The sequence below is a fragment of the Corvus hawaiiensis genome, chromosome Z, assembly GCF_020740725.1.
Source record: "Corvus hawaiiensis isolate bCorHaw1 chromosome Z, bCorHaw1.pri.cur, whole genome shotgun sequence".
Classification (NCBI taxonomy): domain Eukaryota; kingdom Metazoa; phylum Chordata; class Aves; order Passeriformes; family Corvidae; genus Corvus; species Corvus hawaiiensis.
In genome coordinates, this window is record NC_063255.1 from 61,385,974 (window position 1) to 61,404,844 (window position 18,871).

General features: G+C 42.8%; 1 protein-coding gene across 2 annotated transcripts; it reads right to left on the minus strand.

Annotated features, from left to right (window-relative positions):
• Nucleotides 1-370: 370 nt before the first annotated feature.
• On the minus strand, nucleotides 371-18,489 carry SNAPC3 (small nuclear RNA activating complex polypeptide 3). 2 transcript variants are annotated; one of them, XM_048292673.1, is made up of 10 exons: nucleotides 18,195-18,489; nucleotides 12,684-12,761; nucleotides 11,363-11,447; nucleotides 9,324-9,428; nucleotides 8,662-8,811; nucleotides 5,138-5,220; nucleotides 3,747-3,911; nucleotides 2,617-2,724; nucleotides 773-949; nucleotides 371-417 (listed from the first exon to the last, which is right to left on the minus strand). In XM_048292673.1, exons 1-9 carry the CDS (start codon nucleotides 18,425-18,427, stop codon nucleotides 802-804), a joined length of 1,155 nt encoding a protein of 384 aa, XP_048148630.1. In that variant the 5' UTR covers nucleotides 18,428-18,489; the 3' UTR covers nucleotides 371-417; nucleotides 773-801. The 2 variants fall into 2 exon arrangements, with proteins under 2 accessions (XP_048148630.1, XP_048148628.1); XM_048292671.1 differs by lacking the exon at nucleotides 371-417 and having other exon boundaries at nucleotides 691-949; nucleotides 18,195-18,488.
• Between the last annotated feature and the right edge of the window lie 382 nt (nucleotides 18,490-18,871).

An 18,871-nucleotide genomic window follows, 5' to 3' on the forward strand; every position in this document is an offset into this window, starting at 1 on the left:
CGGGATTATGGCCATCCTTTGCTTTAGGGGTAATGGGACCATACAAATGCTCCTGAAGAGCTTCACTGACCATGAGGGATCCACGCAAGCGTTCAATCAGTAATGCATGTTCTGTTTGATCCTTCATCTCCAACAAGATCTCGTGCCAAAAACACTCGTGATAAGCTCGAGGATTTTCAGGAGGACTAATATCAAAAAGTAAGTCTTGAGAAATATAGAAGAAATTTTTGAAAAGCCAGTTAAAAAAATGTTCTAGATTTCCCGCAACAAATACTTTCTTGTTTTGTTGTTCAAGGATTCCTTTAACTTCTAGATGCATTTCTTTCTGTGGTTCAGAGAGCCACATTTCCCACGATTCTTCCATAGTCCAGAGAAAATATCCAAACCAAGGTGAGAAGAGAGAGATCTAGAGTGGTTTTTACTCACGAATTTTCTGTCCTTAGGGATCGGTGTCTTGCCAGCATTTCATCCACCATTTGTTACAGTGGGATACTGTAACACACATATATCAAACCAGGAGTCCCATGGAAAAGAAATATATATGGACAGATTCTTGGTAGATGTTTCAGAGATGTTTATTTCCCCAGCCGCATGGCCGGGATCTGCCCAGGAGCTGCTCAATCACGGGACCCGAGGGTCCTTGCCCGCGCAGGGGAACACAAAACAACCAATGGGGAACGAGGCTGACCAGGGGCAGGGAAACCCCATCTCTGTCCCCTCAGGGCCCCTCTCCCAGGGCTACATGGCAGGGGGGGAGACCCCAACAGTGGTTCACTAAATGCATCCTGGCGCATGTCAGTTTCAGTTGAAAATCCCAGGATCAACATAAGGATATGCAAGAAACTCCCCCAGTTTATTGCCTTCTGAATCGTAATGGAGCATCCGAAAACAAACATCACAGAAGAAACAAGGATCCTGTGGGGCCAGACTGTCTCTGTTGGTTACCCACCTGCAGGTTACAAAACACAAGTGTTTTTTCACAAGTGCAACACACTTGTGACAAATATCTCAACATTTTACTCAGGACTGGGGATGGCAGCAACAAACATCAGTAATAATTTCATGTAGACTAAGTACTACCTATATTGCGTATCTCTCATCCCAAGCATACAGCTCATTTCCAGACTTCACACCCATTCTGTGTCAATCCCAGCAGCTACAGCAGCACTTCCTGAGAAACTCCTCAAACCTGTGTAGCTGGTACTGTGCATAAAAACCCCCCAGGAATCTTCTGTCCACCCTGAGACCATTGAAGTCATAAAAGATAAATCTTCTCTCCCTTAATGCAAGAAACTGTGGTATGGAGCAGACATGTACTGACCCAAGCTCCTCTGAGTAATCAAAACCATTTAGGAGTCTAAAAGCAGGACCTGAACGAGGCAGACAAGACGAGGACTGCAGCACACTCCAGCAAGCACTGAAGTTAACATGAACACAAATTAATACATACAAGAAGGGCCTGCCATGTCACTGAGTAATTAACGCATGATAGCACTCAAGAGGCCACAACAGCTAAAGGCCTCTGGTGATTACAGATGCTATCTGCACAGATTAGAACAAAAAGGATAGCCAGCCAAAGCAGCTCTGCTGTCCATAGTTTAGCATGTCCCCACTTCAGCTTAGTGCTTAATCCTGGTTTTAATTTAATGCATTTACATCACCTCTGGTAATACCCTCCCCATCCCATTTTTCCCCCATATTGACCCTTTGGCACCACCTCCCCTTATGGCCAAATGCCTCACAGATCACAGGCCCTTGTGAAAGCATCCTCAGGGCTCTGCTAGGAACACTAGGATGGACTCCCATCTCAAGGGGAATTGGCTCTTCGCATGATTCCAGGGAAGCCTTAAGGCCATACAAGGAAGACAACAAAGACACAGCTGCTGTGTCAAACAGAGGCTGAGAGCATAAGCTGTCCTGGGGGAAAAAAAGGCAACCAGTGTTTCTGCAAATAAATCATTCAGATCTATAAAATCAGGGAGCCTAGCCTAGTCTTTAGAGAAATTTCTCCTGTTTATTGAAAGTCTGTCTCATATCTAAATTAACATCACTAAAGTGTATAAACAGCACTAAATTCATATTGTGCTCTCTTAACTGCAGAAAATCACAAAGAGTTCTTTCAAGAACAGGTGCAGAGCACACAGTTTTCAGGTAGAGGTTAGGAGTTTAGGTGGGGAAAGTTACATGCCTTTTAAAAAAGAGTTGGACAGATCTATACCTGCATAGATGCTAGATTAAACAAAAGCTCTGTACGATTTCTGGTAAATGAATTTGAAACACGTCTTGCAAAGGGGAAAAATGCAGCATTTCCCCCCAAAAGTAGGATTTCAAAAGTAATTGATAAGAGAGCCAAGCTGTAGGTATGCAAAAGAACATGAGCCAAATAACTGATCTTACTCATTTTAGTTCTTTTGAATCTCCTGAATCAACTCCAAATGAACACTATCTGCAGGAAGCCTTTTCCTGGTTAGAGAAAGGTCAGCTGCTTGAAGAGCAAATATTATTATTATTATGAAACACATACAGAGCTTTGATTTTTTACTATTTTTTTTAAGTTAGTAGCAGCACCTAGAAAGACTTAATTAAGATGACAATAGGGTCAAGAACATAGCATACCTGGCTGTATACATTTTGCACACAAAGCATTTTCTGGTACATAGCCAATGTTTCTTGATTAGCAAGGGATATAGATTCCTGTCCAGACAGTCATCATGATGAATAAGCCTTGAGGGAAATAAATAAATTCATACAATAAAGACTTTGCCATATTGAAATTTATCTGAACATAAGCATAGACATTGAAGACAAGACACAATTGAAATTTCCATGTAAACTATGACTAGATTTCTGCTTAACATTTCTTAACACAGGTGAAGATCTGGAGATAGACTGCTAGTTGAACCATCTGTGGATTCGATGGTCACAAGTAAATTCAGTTTGTGCAGTAACTCAGAAGTCTTCAGACCATCTCCTTTCAGTGGTCTTTTTAAAGCTTTTATCTCCTATGCAGACAAACTAGCTATTGCCAGGTAAATCTTCAGAGGCTCATAAACCTGAGATCATCTATGTGCAACATCTATGCTTTTCTTTGGGTTGTGCTCCTTTTGGAAAGCACCATGTATTATCATGCATTGGTACATCAGGCTCTAGGAACAAAAAATGACCTGCCACCCACTACAGACAAACAGAGGAGTGCTCTCTCTAGTTATGCACTAAGTAAAGTGTACACAATAGTTCTACTGTGGATGTGGTTGCCACCTCACAGTCATTATCACCTTCTCCTTCTCTTCCTGGCCTATCCACCTCTGCCCACTATTTCCACTCCTCTATTCTCTTTTCAGTTCCTGCCCCTCAGCTTCAAGTTCAAACTAATAGTCCAGATGAGCCCAGCCACAGCCTACAACATTCCACTCCCTGGTGCTCCAGAACCAGTATGTATATCTGCCACACATCTCTACATAGAAAGATCTTGACACTGTGGTTGCCGTTCCTGTTTATTAACAGTCATACCACACTAATTAGAAAGCAGTCTTTGCATGCAAATTAGAAAGAAAAAAGCAAGGAAGATTACTCCTCTTCTTTCAGAGATACTCCCATGTATATGGAAGAAAAACCCTGCAGAAGGCAGTAGAATAATCTTAAAGCAAGTAAGTTAGTCTAACAAACATTCAGCATTTAACGGCTGAAGTTCTCCAGAGAAGGCTTACTTTCATTTGCCTAAGGACTCCCAAAGAATAGTAACTTACCTTATATCTGTGATTATAATGATGTGTTCACAGTTCCCTTGGTGGCAGTAAAGGTATGGAAAGCCAAGTTTGAGGGATAAATCATTAAATACATAGTCCTCCATCTTAACAGACTGAAGATTTTCATAGCCTCTGTCATGAGATTCTGACCACTCTATAATTGTTCTGAAAACAGAAAAGGCTATCAGCATAGCAAAGCTATGAACTGTGAATGCACAGAAAAAGATGCCTTGGGGGACATGCAAAACTCTTTACTGAGACACAGTTAAATGATGGAAATCAAAACAGTTCACAACATTTTGTAATAATTTAAGGTGATTTCACAGCACTACCACAACCCCATAAAACTGTGCACTGCTTTAGTGGAACATCTGCCTTTCAGTCCTTACCAGGCAGCTTCCCTGAGGAGTTTTAGTCAGTGTATGCTCCTGATGGCACCCATCCAGGTCAGACTGTTCACAGCACAACACTTCTAAAGTAGTCCAGTAATTCAAGTTACTAGCAGGTCATTTTGCCCCCTTGGTCAATAACTTTGTTTTAAAGTACTGAAAAGCTTTTTTTATTTTGTTTTTGTCAAGGAGAAACACAAAGCTGACAAGTGCAGTTACAACCAAAATTTAGCACTGGAAGGGCACTGGTCACTGTCAATTTCTTTTTGGCTTTTCAGCACACTCCTACACACAAGGCATCTAATTCTACAAGCTGTGTATGCTATGACAAGCCCTTCTATGAAGATCATTGTTGTTCAGAGACAGAAAGACAAGAAGTAAAATATTAATTTCCCTGAAGTCACATACAAATGTGGCAGAACAACAGGGTCCAAACTCAGCTCTTCCATACTAGCCATTTTAAACATTTTGATCTCCCAAATCTCTCTAGTGTATCAGCAAGACCATACTTCCTTAAAATCTCAGATTTCTTTTCTGAGCAGTCACACAGACACTATGTTGACTTTACAATGAAGGCATTCAGCATATTTTCAAGACTGAGCGGGACAACCACAGCTGAGTTTGTTGTCTTTCTGACCCACCTTCTACCTCACAGGCAAGTCTTCAAATTGCCATCACAAGTAGGGAGGGCACGTAAAAAGCCAGTACAAAATGGCACCTGTCACCTTACATAGAAATCCCATCTCAACAGAGCAAAACAGGATTTGCAGGTTAAAAAATGTATTCATACTCTTTTCAAAAGTGAAGCAAATGGAAGGAATAACTAGAGCAAGTAAACTTCTCCATAAAAATCAATTAAACATGGAAAAACAGTAGAAAAAGTCCATTCCAGCTTCATACTCTAGACATTCCAGTATCTGAAACACCACAAGTCATAAACAAAATGAAACAAATTTTATGTTCCTTACTGTTTTCCTTAGTTACCATCTACAAATACTGTACCTGCTCAGATCTCTGCACTCTGGGTATCTTTTATCATTATAGAAGATGCCTTCAAAATAGAAGAAGGCAGATTTGTAGAGATCCTGAGAGATAGAAAGAGAAGTCTCCATTAGTGTTATGAGAGATTAAACACCTTAAACAAGAACATGTCAAAAATCCAAGCATTTTAAGTATGTAAATTATATTAAGAGATGTCATTCTACAGGTGTCTAAGAAAAGTTCTGCTCTGATTGTAGATGCTGGTGTGACAGCTAGGCTCATATGGTTGCCAGCTATGCAGCTACTCTGCGGATACTGCTCTCAAGCCATTACAGGTTACTTGAGTGCTCTTCTCTTATTTTTGTCCCCATCGTAGCAGTTATGGACTTCTACAAAAACACAGAACAAGAACATAAGCATCACTGCCCAAATTCAGTAATTGCAAGGCACTGACTTTAAAAACGAATAATATTTTAAAAATTTAGCAAGATGCAGTGCATTGACTTTGGGTGGCTACCAGATACCTATCCAGCTGCTCTCTCACTTCTCTTTCTTAACAGGACTGGGGAAACAAAAGACAGGCAAACTCATGGGTTGAGATAAAGGCAGCTTAATGAGAAAAATGCAAAGGCAGCATGCAGAAGCAAAGAAAAAAAAAAAGGAGATTTATTCCCTATTTCCCATCAGCAGGTGATGCTCAGGCATTGGAATAAGCTGCTCAGTGAAGCGGTGAAATCACCATCCCTGGGAATGTTGAAAAGGTGTGTGAATGTGGCACTTGGAGATACGGTTTAGAGAACATGGTGGCAGCAGGTTAATGGTTAGCTCAGCTTCTGGAGTTGGTTTGGCATCTGGTGACTCTTGCACTGCTGGTACGACTGCCATAAACTGTTAATTATCTTTGATAGAGGAGAATGTTACAAATGGACTGTCTACATGTGACAAACTTTGTAATTAAGGGAGCATTTTGAAGGATGATAGATTTTCTTGTGAGACCCTAGAAGTGAGGTAACTGGACCTTCCAGAACTGCAACTATCTTGTTTATACAGATGTGACCAGGAAGTGCTCTCATGTGATAGCTGTGTGTGAGTGTGCACGTGTGTGTGTGCAAGGGACAAGACTTCAATAATTCTCTGTCATTTCAGTGAAAAGTACTTTGTGTTCTGATCAAGTGCACAAAGATTGGCTGGAATGGAGTTAACTTAACCTCACAGCAGCCCTTCTGGTGCATGCTCTGCATTTTTGGCAAGGGGGAGTGGATGATACACCAGTGTTTTGGCTACTGCTGAGCAGTGGTTGCACAGTTTCAAGGCTGTCACTTCAAGTCTCCCCAAGACCAGTGGGCTGGGGCTGGATGAGAGGCTGAGAGGGAATGTAGCTGGACAGCTGACCCAAACTGATCCAAAGTCACATGATGCTGCACTCAGCAATAAGAGCTGGAGGAAAAAAGGAAGGGATGGTTCACGGGGAAAGCATTTGTCTTCCAAAGCAGCCACTATGGATGCTGAGGCCCTGCTTCCCAGGAAGTGGTTGGAATAGAATCATAAAATCGTTAATGTTGTAAAAGACCTCTAAGATCATCAAGTCCAACCATTAACCCAGCACTGCCGTGTTCACCACTATGTTGTGCCCCAAATGCCACATCCACACATTTTTGAACACCTTCATGGATGGTGATTCCATTACTTTCCTGGGTAGCCTCCAATGTCTGACCACCCCTGCAGTGAATAAATGTTTCGTAGTATCCATCCCATCTAAACCTTCTTTGGTGCAACTTGAGGCTGTTTCCTCTCATCCTATCTCTTGTTACCCAGGAGAACTGACGCCCTACCTGGCTACACCCTCCTCACCCTCCTTTCAGATAGTTGCAGAGAGTGATCATGTCTCCCTTGAGCCTCCTTTTCTCCCTCAGCCACTCTTCAAGGATTTGATAAAGATTTTCCCTATTTATTCTAAATGGGAAAACCATGGACAATCAGGTACCCTCCATCACCAGACCAGTCTGGGGATGCTCATTTGTGCGCAGAGGTCTCTTTGAGCTATTAACTCTAGGCTGTCAAAACACAGGAAAAGCAGACACCAGGACCAAAGACACGGCTTCTCAGATGACCTGCACAAAGACACAGTGGTAGGAATGTGTTTTACATTCAGACTCTTCAGTTAATTTCTGTCTGTTACCATTACCTTCTCCGCTGCTGACACAAAACAGGAAGGAGTGGCTGATACACCAGATGATCCTGTTGCCAGACAGAGGGATCTTAACAGCCCAGAGAAATGGGCCAACAAGAACTTGGTGAGGTTGAGCAAGCAGAAGTGGTCTTTCCCTTGGGGATAAAGAAGCTGATGCTCCACTGTGTGCTGGGGGCCACTCAGCTGGAAAGCAGCTAGGCAAAAAGGATCCTGACGGATCCCAAACTGAACATGAGCCAACATGTTCTTGCAGCAAAGACAGCAGATGGAGCAGATGGGATTCTGTGCTGCATTAGATGAAATATTGCCAGCAGGTCAAGGGAGGTGATCCTTCAGTTCTCCTCAGAACTAGTGAGGCCATAACTTAAGTCCTCTCTTCAGTTCTTGGCTACTCAGTGTAAGAGAGACATGGACATACTAGAGAAAGAGTCCCACAAGGGCCATGAAGATGAAGGGGCTGCAGCATCTTTCCTAAAAGGAGTGGGTGAGAAAGTGATAACCCTGAAGAGAAAGCTCAGGTAGGGGAATCTTATTAACATACACAATACCTCTAGCAAGGGTGCAAAGAGGATGGAGCCAGGCTCATTTTAGTGGTGCCAAGTGACAGGATCAGAGTCAATAGGCACAAACTGAAACACCTGCAGTTCCTCCTGAACCTCAAGAAACACTTCTTTACTCTGAACATGACTGAACACTGACACAGGTTGTCCAGGGAGGTTGTGCAACCTCCATCCTTGGAGATATGCAAAAAAAGTCAGGGCATGGTCATGGACAACCAGCTGTAGGTGGCCTTGCATGAGTGGAGGGGGTAGACCAGATGACCTCCACAAGTCCCTTTCAACCTCAACCATTCAATCATATGACATATATTATATGTCATACAACATATGATCAATTTCAGTATTTTCAACTAGATGACTTGTTTTGCTCATATCCAGAGAGAACCTGGCAACTTTGGGAGAGAAGAATAATCTTCATCCCTACTTTTGATCAGCACCCAGTTGCAAACAACAAAGCATAGTGGGATGGTTCTACATTTAGTTAGCTATTACCTCTGGTGTTTGAGAATATAGCTCAAAATAAAATCAGTCCACAGTGATATATCTATGCAAAACTCACTGCTAGTGTTTCTATTTTCTAGCAGTAGCAATGATGATGTTTTTTGTGACATTGCACAAAACAGATCACCTTGGTAATGCCGTTACGAAGTATTTACCTGCAGTGCAACCAACAGGCAGAACTAGTGCAGCTGAATTTAGGGCTGAAGAAAAAAACAACAAAACAAAATTCTACCTCCCTCTCTATGTTTGCAAGGCTCCTAGACATGTAGAAGGTTCCACATAGAAAGTTTTACCTTGCTGATATGCTCTGGTGCTTGATCTGGCTGACTGCTGAACTCACCACCTATCTGGAGGTCACTGACGCAGGAAATCGAGTCTCTCAGCTCAGTGAGCTTCTGGCTGCCCAGTACAAGGACCGTTTGGTAGGGTTTGTGATCTTTATGCTACAAAGAACACAGCATACAAACTTCAGATAAATTATAACTTGTCAACCTTAGCACTGCACTTCATTTGACAGCTTAAGGTCATTACTGGTAGCATCTGGCACATCACTTCTCTGAAAGCATCTTGCCATAGCCTCTCCTAAGACTGACATTTATTAGTTTTATTCAGAAACTCAAAAGTTACATTCTCCATCAGAAAGCGCAAGAAAGACAGAAAGTCAGAGCTCACTTATCCCAAATCCAGAAAGAGTATTTTCGTTTTCATGTATTTAGTTTCAGATTTTGAGCTTTCTGTAAAATAAATTAGCTACTGAGTAATTACTGTAAAAGTTTTGTTATGTAAACTGCTAACAGAATGAAAGCCAGATTCTGAAAAAGCTTTAAGAAATTGCCAGAGTTTAAGGGTTTACCACATGTCTTCAGTGGACTCACTGATTTAAAGTGCTTGGGAGAGCAAGATATTACCTGAATAGGAAAGAATCACAATACAAGCCAGAGAATTTCATACTAACCTTCTGAAATATAACAGGATAAAAGATGTTCAGAGTTAAAAGAAGTTCTCCCTCCTCAATTAGATCTGCTGGATTGTCTGGCCTCTTTCCAGTTGCATGTGACTCCTGGAAAAATATATACACATATACATATATATATTATATTGGCAACTACACATATATATAAATATCTATATATGATAGACCCTGGGTAACAGTCCAAGAAATGCTGAAAAATGCTAACTCATTTTTGACTATGTAGCCTTCTGAATTGAAAACAGCTTACTTCCTCCAAGGTGGAAAACTGAGAAACTGCTCTAGCAGTTCAAGCATGTTCCTTCATTTCTAAGCTTTGTTGCAAGATAGCTGGCTATTGAAAGGCCCTGCATAAAGGAATTAGAGGCTGCTGTCATTCTGCCCTCATGGAAACCAGCAGCTACCAACTTTCACCATTTAGTGCATTGAAATAGTCTTTGAATGCTTTCATATGTAAAGGGGGATTGCAACACTCAACTTGGGAAACACTGACCTAGAAAACATACACAGAATGAAGCATATGAAAATTACAGTTAGTGCAACACTTCCTCTTATTGGGGAAGCTAGACATAGCTGGAGGCCACAATTTCTCCAAAATCCAAACCCAAAACCCAGCACTGCCCTTGCCACAGTACTGTGTTTTAGAAGAGAAGTAAATGCATCCCTACATTGCCATCCTGCTTCGTGTTTAAGACATAGCCCAGCTGTGAGAATGAGGGAGGGCACTTTTCTGTGGCAGTTTCCTCCTTTTCCGACAAATCAAGAGAGAATACTTCCTGCACAAACACTTCCCACCAGCACAGAGTATTCTTCAGATTTAGTAACAGGAACTTGTACTCCTGTGAGACGTCACAGATACTTGTGCTCTCTGCCTTGCATCTGCCCTCTTCATGTGATACATCCCAAACTCATGTTTCTTACTGCTCTCCTCCTGTACAGAGGCACTGTGGCCCCAACAACAGAATCACAGCTCTGACACAGCTCACTTAAAGAATGCAGTAAATGACCATGTGCTCATTCTTCAGTAATAGTAGTAAGACACCACTCATTGAAACCCTTTATGAAGGCTTCTGTTGCTAATATTTTCTCAGATATTCCCCAGGCTAAGAGCCCAGCAGAGTAGTTGCATCATGTTGTTTACATATTGTGCCTGGGTCTGTGAACAGCTGAAACATGATAACTCATGAAAAACCAGGAAGCTTCAAGGGGAAAAAATGTCTAATAGTCACATGAGGTTCTTTCCTCACTACACTTCTGTCCCTAATTTTTGAAGCAGTTCATGGCTTGTTCAAGCCATAGACTCCAGCACTTCAGTGTCCCTGGAAGAGTTCAAAGAATGTGTGTATGTGGTGCTCAGGGATACAGTTTAGAGGTGGATTTGGCAGTGTTAAGGTAATGGTTGGGCTCAATGATCCTAAAGGTCTTTTAACCTTAATGATTCTATGAACATTTATGAGATGAGGTTTTGCTGTTTAGGACTTTAATGGCTGTGAAGACATAATTTTAAAAAAAGGTACTAAACATAGTTTAAAATTTCCAATAAGGCTTTTTAGGGGCTGATGACTACACTTTTGGTTCCTGGCAGTTCAGAATGGCTGAAAAACTTGGGTTACAAAGCTCAGAATTAGGAATTTACTGCCACTGTGCCACTACTGTCTTCTTCTTTCAGCCCTACAGAAACTAGCTCACAGTCATTCACACACTGAAGCTTAGTTTCCAACACTGGACTCCAGGAGCAAAAACATTACACTTTTTGTCTAGCTCTAAGCTTCACAGCACTTAGAAAAAGCAGTCATATAGTCGTAATGAGCTGGAGTTCCTCCTTAACTTCCTCCAGTATTAACAGACAATTAAGAGCAGACTTCCTGTCCTATCTTTCTATAAAATGTCTTTATCCTTAATCATTACCTGCAAACTTGAATCTGCAAACATTTACAGTGTACATTTCATAGTGGTGAATAAAAGAGCAGCCAGAAGTACGATTTTGGCTGTCTTGAGATCCTATGAGATGACAGGCAACTTACCATCTCATAGGTAAGAGTTTCTTGTCTGCAAGCCCGATCCACAATAATTGTTTCTTCTCTCCTCTCTAAGTTCTTCTTTCTAATTCTGAGGGGCAGGAACACAAGACAAAATTTTATTTAACAATTTCCATGTAGAATTTCAAGAATTTAATATTTTTAAATGACACAAGCTACTATAGAGCAGCTTTCAAAGAGCAGGATTCCTGCCTTAGTGGGACAGACTAACTTAAAATACTCATCTCCTGACTCTCCTAAAACCTGATAGTACACAGGCCAGCTTGTGGATTTCAGCTCGTGGGTTTTTTCCCCCTTATGTACAAATAACAGGTTGTTTGTGAGCAGTTTTACACTCACAAGAAAACACAGCAAAATGTTGTTTGAAGAGGCTGTCCTAGGACAGAACACTTTGCAACCTTTGAGGAAGCTGTTTCAACAATTCCTTCTACTTTAAAAAAATTGAATACACATTCAAGCAAAACACAAGGAAAGAAACAACCCACAAATATTCTTTCTCAGCCCCATAGCATAGACACTTTAAAAAAACCCCAAAACAAACCTTCATTATCATTTGTAGAAGAAAGAGCACTGTAAGTAGAATACGTACTAAAATATATGTATTTAACCACTGCATGAACACCAAATCCTTAACATCCAGGACAAGTTTACTGATCCTCCTAAGGATTTCCAGTAACAATCAGGCTTAACACTGATCACAGTCTAAACACATTTCTTTATACTAGTGTTATGTAAAGTACAACAAAGGTCTGAACTGGACAAGCATGAGTTCCAAGTTTGCTAAGTGATAGAAACCTAACATATATTGATTAACCTCTGAAATGAACCAGTAGTATCAACAAATTCTATGAACAAAACAAAATTCAACAAAACAGAGTAGGTTCAGATAAAGAAGTTATCTGGATACAGCATCAGCACTTAGGCTGTTACAGTGTGACTGTGAGTTACTAAAGGTATAAGACACAGGTTTTTTTGGAGGAACCTCACGCAAATGATTATCAGAAGGTCCCTGCACACTCCAAACTTAGGCACTACTTCAGAAGCAACTACGTCCAGAAATCCTTTTCCAATAAGAAAGATGGCATATTCTGTATATATCAATAAAATATTCCTAAGCAACATTCAAGCAGAAGACTCAACCAATGACCCCATAATAAGCTGGTGTTTCTGCCTTTACGGTATTTTTTATGGTGCTCCAGAAAGTACACCACTGCCTGTAAAGGAAACAAGCAGCCAGCTGTACTTCTGTGCTGATTTTCCACCCCACCCCAAATAAGGGTACCGTGAGAACACTGTAACAGCATACCGAAGAGTGAGCAGACTGCTATCTTCAGGAATAACATCTGGGTCCTCTTCTTTTTTAGAAGACATTAACATATCAATGCTAGAACAATAAAAAAAATCAGATAGAATCACAGAATCATAAAACAGTTTGGGTTGGAAGGGACCTTAAAAGATCATCTAGTTCCACTCCCCCCAGCACCATTGGCAGGGACACCTTCCACTGGACCAGGTTGCTCAGGGGCCCATCCCACCTGGCCTTGAACACTTCCAGGGATGGAGCACCCACAACTTCTCTGGGCAACATTCTTCCAGTGCCTCACCATTCTACACAGTAAAGAATTTCTTCCTGATATCTAATCTAATCTAAAGCTATCCTCTTCGGACACGGCAGCGGTTTCTCACAGTCTGGCAAGTATAAGAGGCAGCAGCCTAGAGGTGGTTTCACCACCTGGTCCCATTTATGGGTTCCCATTTCAGGTTGTGCATGGCAGCACACCAGATTCAGAGGAATCATACATGCATTCCTTCCCCTGCCGTCCTTCCCAGAAGCATCTTGCATTAACCACAAAAGAATTTTATGCAGCTTAAAAATAGTCTGAGAAAAAAAAAATATTTAAAACAGAGAAGTATCACCTGCTTTGAATCAGACTTGATTGCTTTTGTCTCTCCACTTTTGCTGACTATACAAAGGCAGGGCTTACACCAATGCCTAAGTCCACCTGCAGTTCAAATCCCAGCAAACTCTTGTGCAAACCCATCTCTTCATGGGACAATCCTACCACTGGTGAAGTCCAGGAAAAACTTTTGAACGGTACCATTTATTCTCAATAACATTTATGATTTCATTATATTCTTTTTCATTATAATCTTACAACATTCCCCATGTCAACAATAATATCGCTGTAGTAATGAGTAACCATTTGGAGTGGAACTGCATACGAATACAAAGTAATTGAGAAATATAAGTCTGGAATCAATTGTTATCAGCGGACAACAAGCAAAAGTCAGAGATAAAATTTGATTGTGGACAGATGGCTTTGTTCCGATGAGCCAATAAAGTCACTCTGTATTGACAGTAATTTGAATTTACTGTTGTTTAGTTACTTACCATCGAGGAACATAAAAAGTTTTAAACTTTCTATTTTACAGTTTTCATCTCAAACAGACAATAATTTTTTAAGTTACTGAGAAAATGGAATTCTTTCAGAAGCACCATTTTTAAAGGAACTTTGCAGCAATTAGCCACAACCTCCTGGAAACAGAATGAACCTTATTCCTAGATTCCCACTTGAGGAAGTGGTGGCACAGACAACGAAGTGTCAAGTGTAGACTGAAACACGCTGAGAAACAGTAATTAGTAACTAACACAAAGATGGACAACAGCGCTTTGGGGAACACAGTTCAAGCATTAGCTATTTAGATGGGGCTGTTCTCCAGGCAGCATAGAGCCATGTTATGAACAGCCCACATAATCAAGTAAATGATATCCCCTGACAGATAAATCAACTTACAACTGACTCTTTCTGTAAAACTGACAACATGACCAAATTATTTATCCAAGGTCTTTCAGCACATGGATCAATGATCCCATTCACCAAAGAGCCCAAGTCACTTGACTAGGTACCATTTTGAGGAAATTACTTTGTATGCAGTTCATTAAACACCACAGGATCTGAAAATGTCTATTACCTACCATTTCACTTGCATCAAAGGTGACAGTTTCCCATTTCCCTTCTGTGTGAGAACCCACCAACAATATGTCAGAACTCACTAACAATACTTGTGCTTTTCTTTCTTCCCATAGTCCTAGGTGAGATCTCTGGCTGTAGTATCCACACCATGCCCATTAATTGCCTGACTCAGGGAACAAGCTAACATCCCCAGAAAAGCTGCTACAAACAGATACTGTGTAAAATAATTGACATAAAAGCTGCTTCCTCTTTTTCCTTGTAAAGACAGAAAGGTGGCTAGTGTAAAGGGAACCCCTGACAAGTTCCATGGAACCTTGCAAGCACTGATACTGCCATTTCTCACTCCTGAAAAGTCAGAAACCCTCGATTTCTACAGGAAAAGCAGAGCGCTTTTTTTAGTATTAAAACTCAGTCTAATAATTAATTACATACGTCATTGTATCACATGCATTGATGTCTTGAAACGCTTTGCTGTATGGCCTTATGCACAAGCCATGGTGGAACTCCCCGTGTAACTCCACTGCTGCCTGTGGAATCACATACGCAATACTTGGTCCATGGTCCTGAGGAAACCAGGCTTTACAAACAGCTGATCCCCCCAGAAATTAAGGCTAAGTCAGTGTCAGACACCTCAGACACACAAGTGCATGCAATACAGAGTTTGCACTAGCAACACCTCACTCCTGACAGCCACAAGCTTGGGATCCTCCTGTGTCCCCACAGACACTATTCCCTGCCTGCACAACAAATTCACTTGGTGCACACGGTTACAGTAGAGGGAAAAACACTGGCCACGCTGTTTAATGGAAACCAAGGTGAAGTGCAGGACAGTGATGAGGAACAATAGTTGAAAGTGTCACTTGAAAAAAACAAAATGCAAAGTGCCACATGAATTTATGTTCCCTAGAAAGAAATATTAAGGTGATCAGAAATAAGAAGGCCAAAGACATCTCTCTGAAAATGTAGACATGGAAACAGAACTACCAATGAAGCCTTTAATCACCGTGACTTTACTTTTCCCAGAATATTCTAGCAGCACAATGAGTTTTTCTCAGTTTCAGAAATTCAAAGATATTTTAATATTTGGCCTGATACTTCAGAATAAGCAGATACAGTATCCATATTACTCTTTATATTGCACATATTTTAAAGGCAGTACTTTCATCACCTTTGAGACACTAATACCACAAGACCCCAGATACTAATACGTTAAGACGTTAATGCTAGCTTAATGCAGCTTTATAACACATCCCTAGAGATATTTACAACTACCTCTTCTAATAAACCAAGAAGATGAATAGGGCTGAAGCGGAATAAGGTACCTGCAAGCCTCACCTCTCTTGACCTACCTAAAACCCACAGTGATTTGAGGCTTAGCCTGACCTACACACGCACGCAACAAATCACACAGAATACAAAACAGGGTAACATAACTCAGCATCTCCAACATTGAAGGACTTCAGTCACTCAAGCACCAGTTACGAATACCAAGGTAAACTTCTTTGCTCACAGACTGCTAAGACATTTGAACAAAACCTAGAACTTTACTCTTTTGACACCTTGGTTATCTAAGAGAATTACTGATGGCATCTTCTAGATAAGGACACAGTTTTACAGCTATTTAAGATCTGATGAAAACACAAGCAATCTCTAGAATGATTATCGGCATACAAGTTGAGCAATATGCAAGGTATTCTTACTGAGTCAAATGAAAGTGATTGACGATGCAAATTTTTCCCCGCATTCTGTTTGCAGGAATGTATTACAGGAAGAAAATAGAATAAAATAACAATAATAAAACAAAAACAAACAAACAAAACAATGACAAAAAACCAAACCAATAAATAAACAAAAAAAACCCAACAAAACAAACTAAAAGTAAACAACACCACCACCACAAAAACCAACCAACCAAAAAACCCCCAATAACCACAATGCACTGGATGCCCAAAGAGTTAAATAACATTTAAACATACCATTTCTCCTCACCAGAAGACTCTAAATCATCAGAAACACTTAAATGTATGCTATGTCACTACTCTAAAAAAGATTTAATGATGGGTATTGAAAAACTTCATCCTGAATACACGAAAGATTCTCTCAATCCAACACTATTTTTAAAACACATGTAGGTATACCCACATCTTCCCGTCTCTCTTCTACCCAAAGAAAAGCTACTTAATTTGACAGAATTTTCCTTAGAAGTAGTTTACAGTCAGAAAAATGTGTCTTTATATCCATTATGTGTTCATTTCAGCACTTACAAAGTTATATTTACACCAATAAATAAACGTGATCCCAGGACATCATAGAACAGATCTTGGTGTAGCCCGGTGTTCTCATGTCTCCTCAAGACAGGAATATGAGCAGCTCAGAGCAGGTGGGTGAAAGTGATCAGAGGTAGCGATTTGAAGTTTGCCAATGCTAAGGAGAGACTCAAGAGGCTAGGACCTCTTAAATTTATTTATTTAAAAGCAAAAGCACACAGAGATTACAGATTGGGATTTCCAGCCTGAACAGGGGAAAGGTCACACCAGGATGTGCATGTTCAGCTTCATTCTCCTGCAAAGCCAACAAACAGCTGCCACATGATCAGTTCTCTCCCCATTATACATCACCAGTCATTTTTCTCTTTCCCAGATGACCACTGCTCACAGTAAACTCTGCCTCAAACAGCATTGCTCTGTAACACAAATGCAAAACTGCAAATGCAGATAGCAAGTGAAACGCAGAAGTGGTAAACTGAAGAAAGCAGAATAGAAGAAAAAAGCAGAAGGAATGTAGGGAAAAATACAGAAACCACAGGAAAAACTCCTTGGAATTCAAATGAAAACAGCAACAAAGGCTCAGGCAACAAAGTCGCCAGAGAGAATAAGGCACAGCACAGGAGCAATCACCTACACTGGAAGAGCTTACAGAGTAATTATCACAGCTTCTGCCACACCAGAATACATTTTTTTTAAACCAACATCATCCTCTATTTTTACTTAGTAATGGTAAAAACTTATGTTGGTCACCAGAACTGTGACAGCTGAAGCACAAAGCTATACAGATAGGAACTGAACTCTGGCATGTCTTCCTTACTGATCGACTACAGATAAGTCACCAACTGTGACGATTTCTACAGGAACTACTGCCTGAAATCAGGCCTTTTCTACAGGTGAATGACAATTCTTACTATCCATGTGACCTGAAAGCCTTCCAGCTATAGCGTGTTAGATGCTGCTGCTGCTTCAACCCCCTCAAAGCACTTGCATAGCTCTCACTTCACCACCAGCCCTGAGAAAGATAAGTCAGTTGAGGCCAAGGACCAAGAGGTGCTCAACAGATACTGTATGCTGCCAGCTACCTGAACTACTCTAAATGATGCTTTTAAGGGATTCAAACTAAAAGAGAGTAGGCTTAAATTAGTACTAGGAAGAAGTTCTCTTCTGTAAGGGTGGTCAGGCACTGGAACAGGTTGCCCAGAGAAGTTGTGGATGCCCCATCCCTGGCTGTATTCAAGGCCAGGTTGGATGGGGCTTTGAGCAACCTGCTCTAGTGAAAGGTGCCCCGGCACATGCCATGGGGTTATATGGCCTTTAAGGTCCATTACAACCCTCTGACAGTCTCTGATTCTGTATTTACCCGGGATATAGAAACAAAACACGTGCCACACACCCGGAAGAGGCTGCTCTGGAGTGGTTTTGCCCGAACACCTCCCACCTCTCTTGAGGAACCGCTGCGGCATCCGGCGACAGCGCCAGCCACCCCCCCCCGCACCAGCGCCGAGCCGAGGCCACCGGCGTCCCCCTCACACCGGAGCCGCAAATCCCGGCCGGGAGACAGCCGGGCTTCCCCACCTGCAGACGGCGCGCAGCTCGGCCGCCGTACCCGGCGCGCAGCCCAGCGCCGCCGCCACGGCCGCGTCCTCCTCCTCCTCCTCCTCCTCCGCCGCCTCCGCCGCCAGCGAGAGGTCGGGCGGCCCCAGCAGCCGCCGCCAGCCGCGGCCCAGGGAGCCCACGCGGAACGCGCGCGTGTACAGTTCCGCCGACTCGTAGTCGGGCGCGGCCGCCTCCGCCATGGCCGCCGCCATCGCCACCTGTCACGATCCGGCCGCCTTCGCCCGGCGCCGCCACACGCGTCACGGGCCGCGGCGGTGCTGCGGGGCAGTGCTGGGGGCGGCGCTGCGGGGCGGTGCTGCGGGGCGGTGCTGCGGGGCGGGGCGGCGCTGCGGTGCTGCGGGGCGGGGCGGCGCTGCGGGGCGGCGCTGCGGGGCGGCGCTGCGGGGCGGCGCTGCGGGGCGGAGCGGTGCTGCGGGGCGGAGCGGTGCTGCGGGGCAGTGCTGGGGGCGGTGCTGCGGGGCGGAGCGGTGCTGTGCTGCGGGGCGGTGCTGCGGGGCGGTGCTGCGGGGCGGTGCTGCGGGGCGGTGCTGCGGGGCGGAGCGGTGCTGTGCTGCGGGGCGGTGCTGCGGGGCGGTGCTGCGGGGGCCGGCCCCTGCCCGCGGGCGGCCGGGAGTGGGCCGTGCCGCGTGACTGCG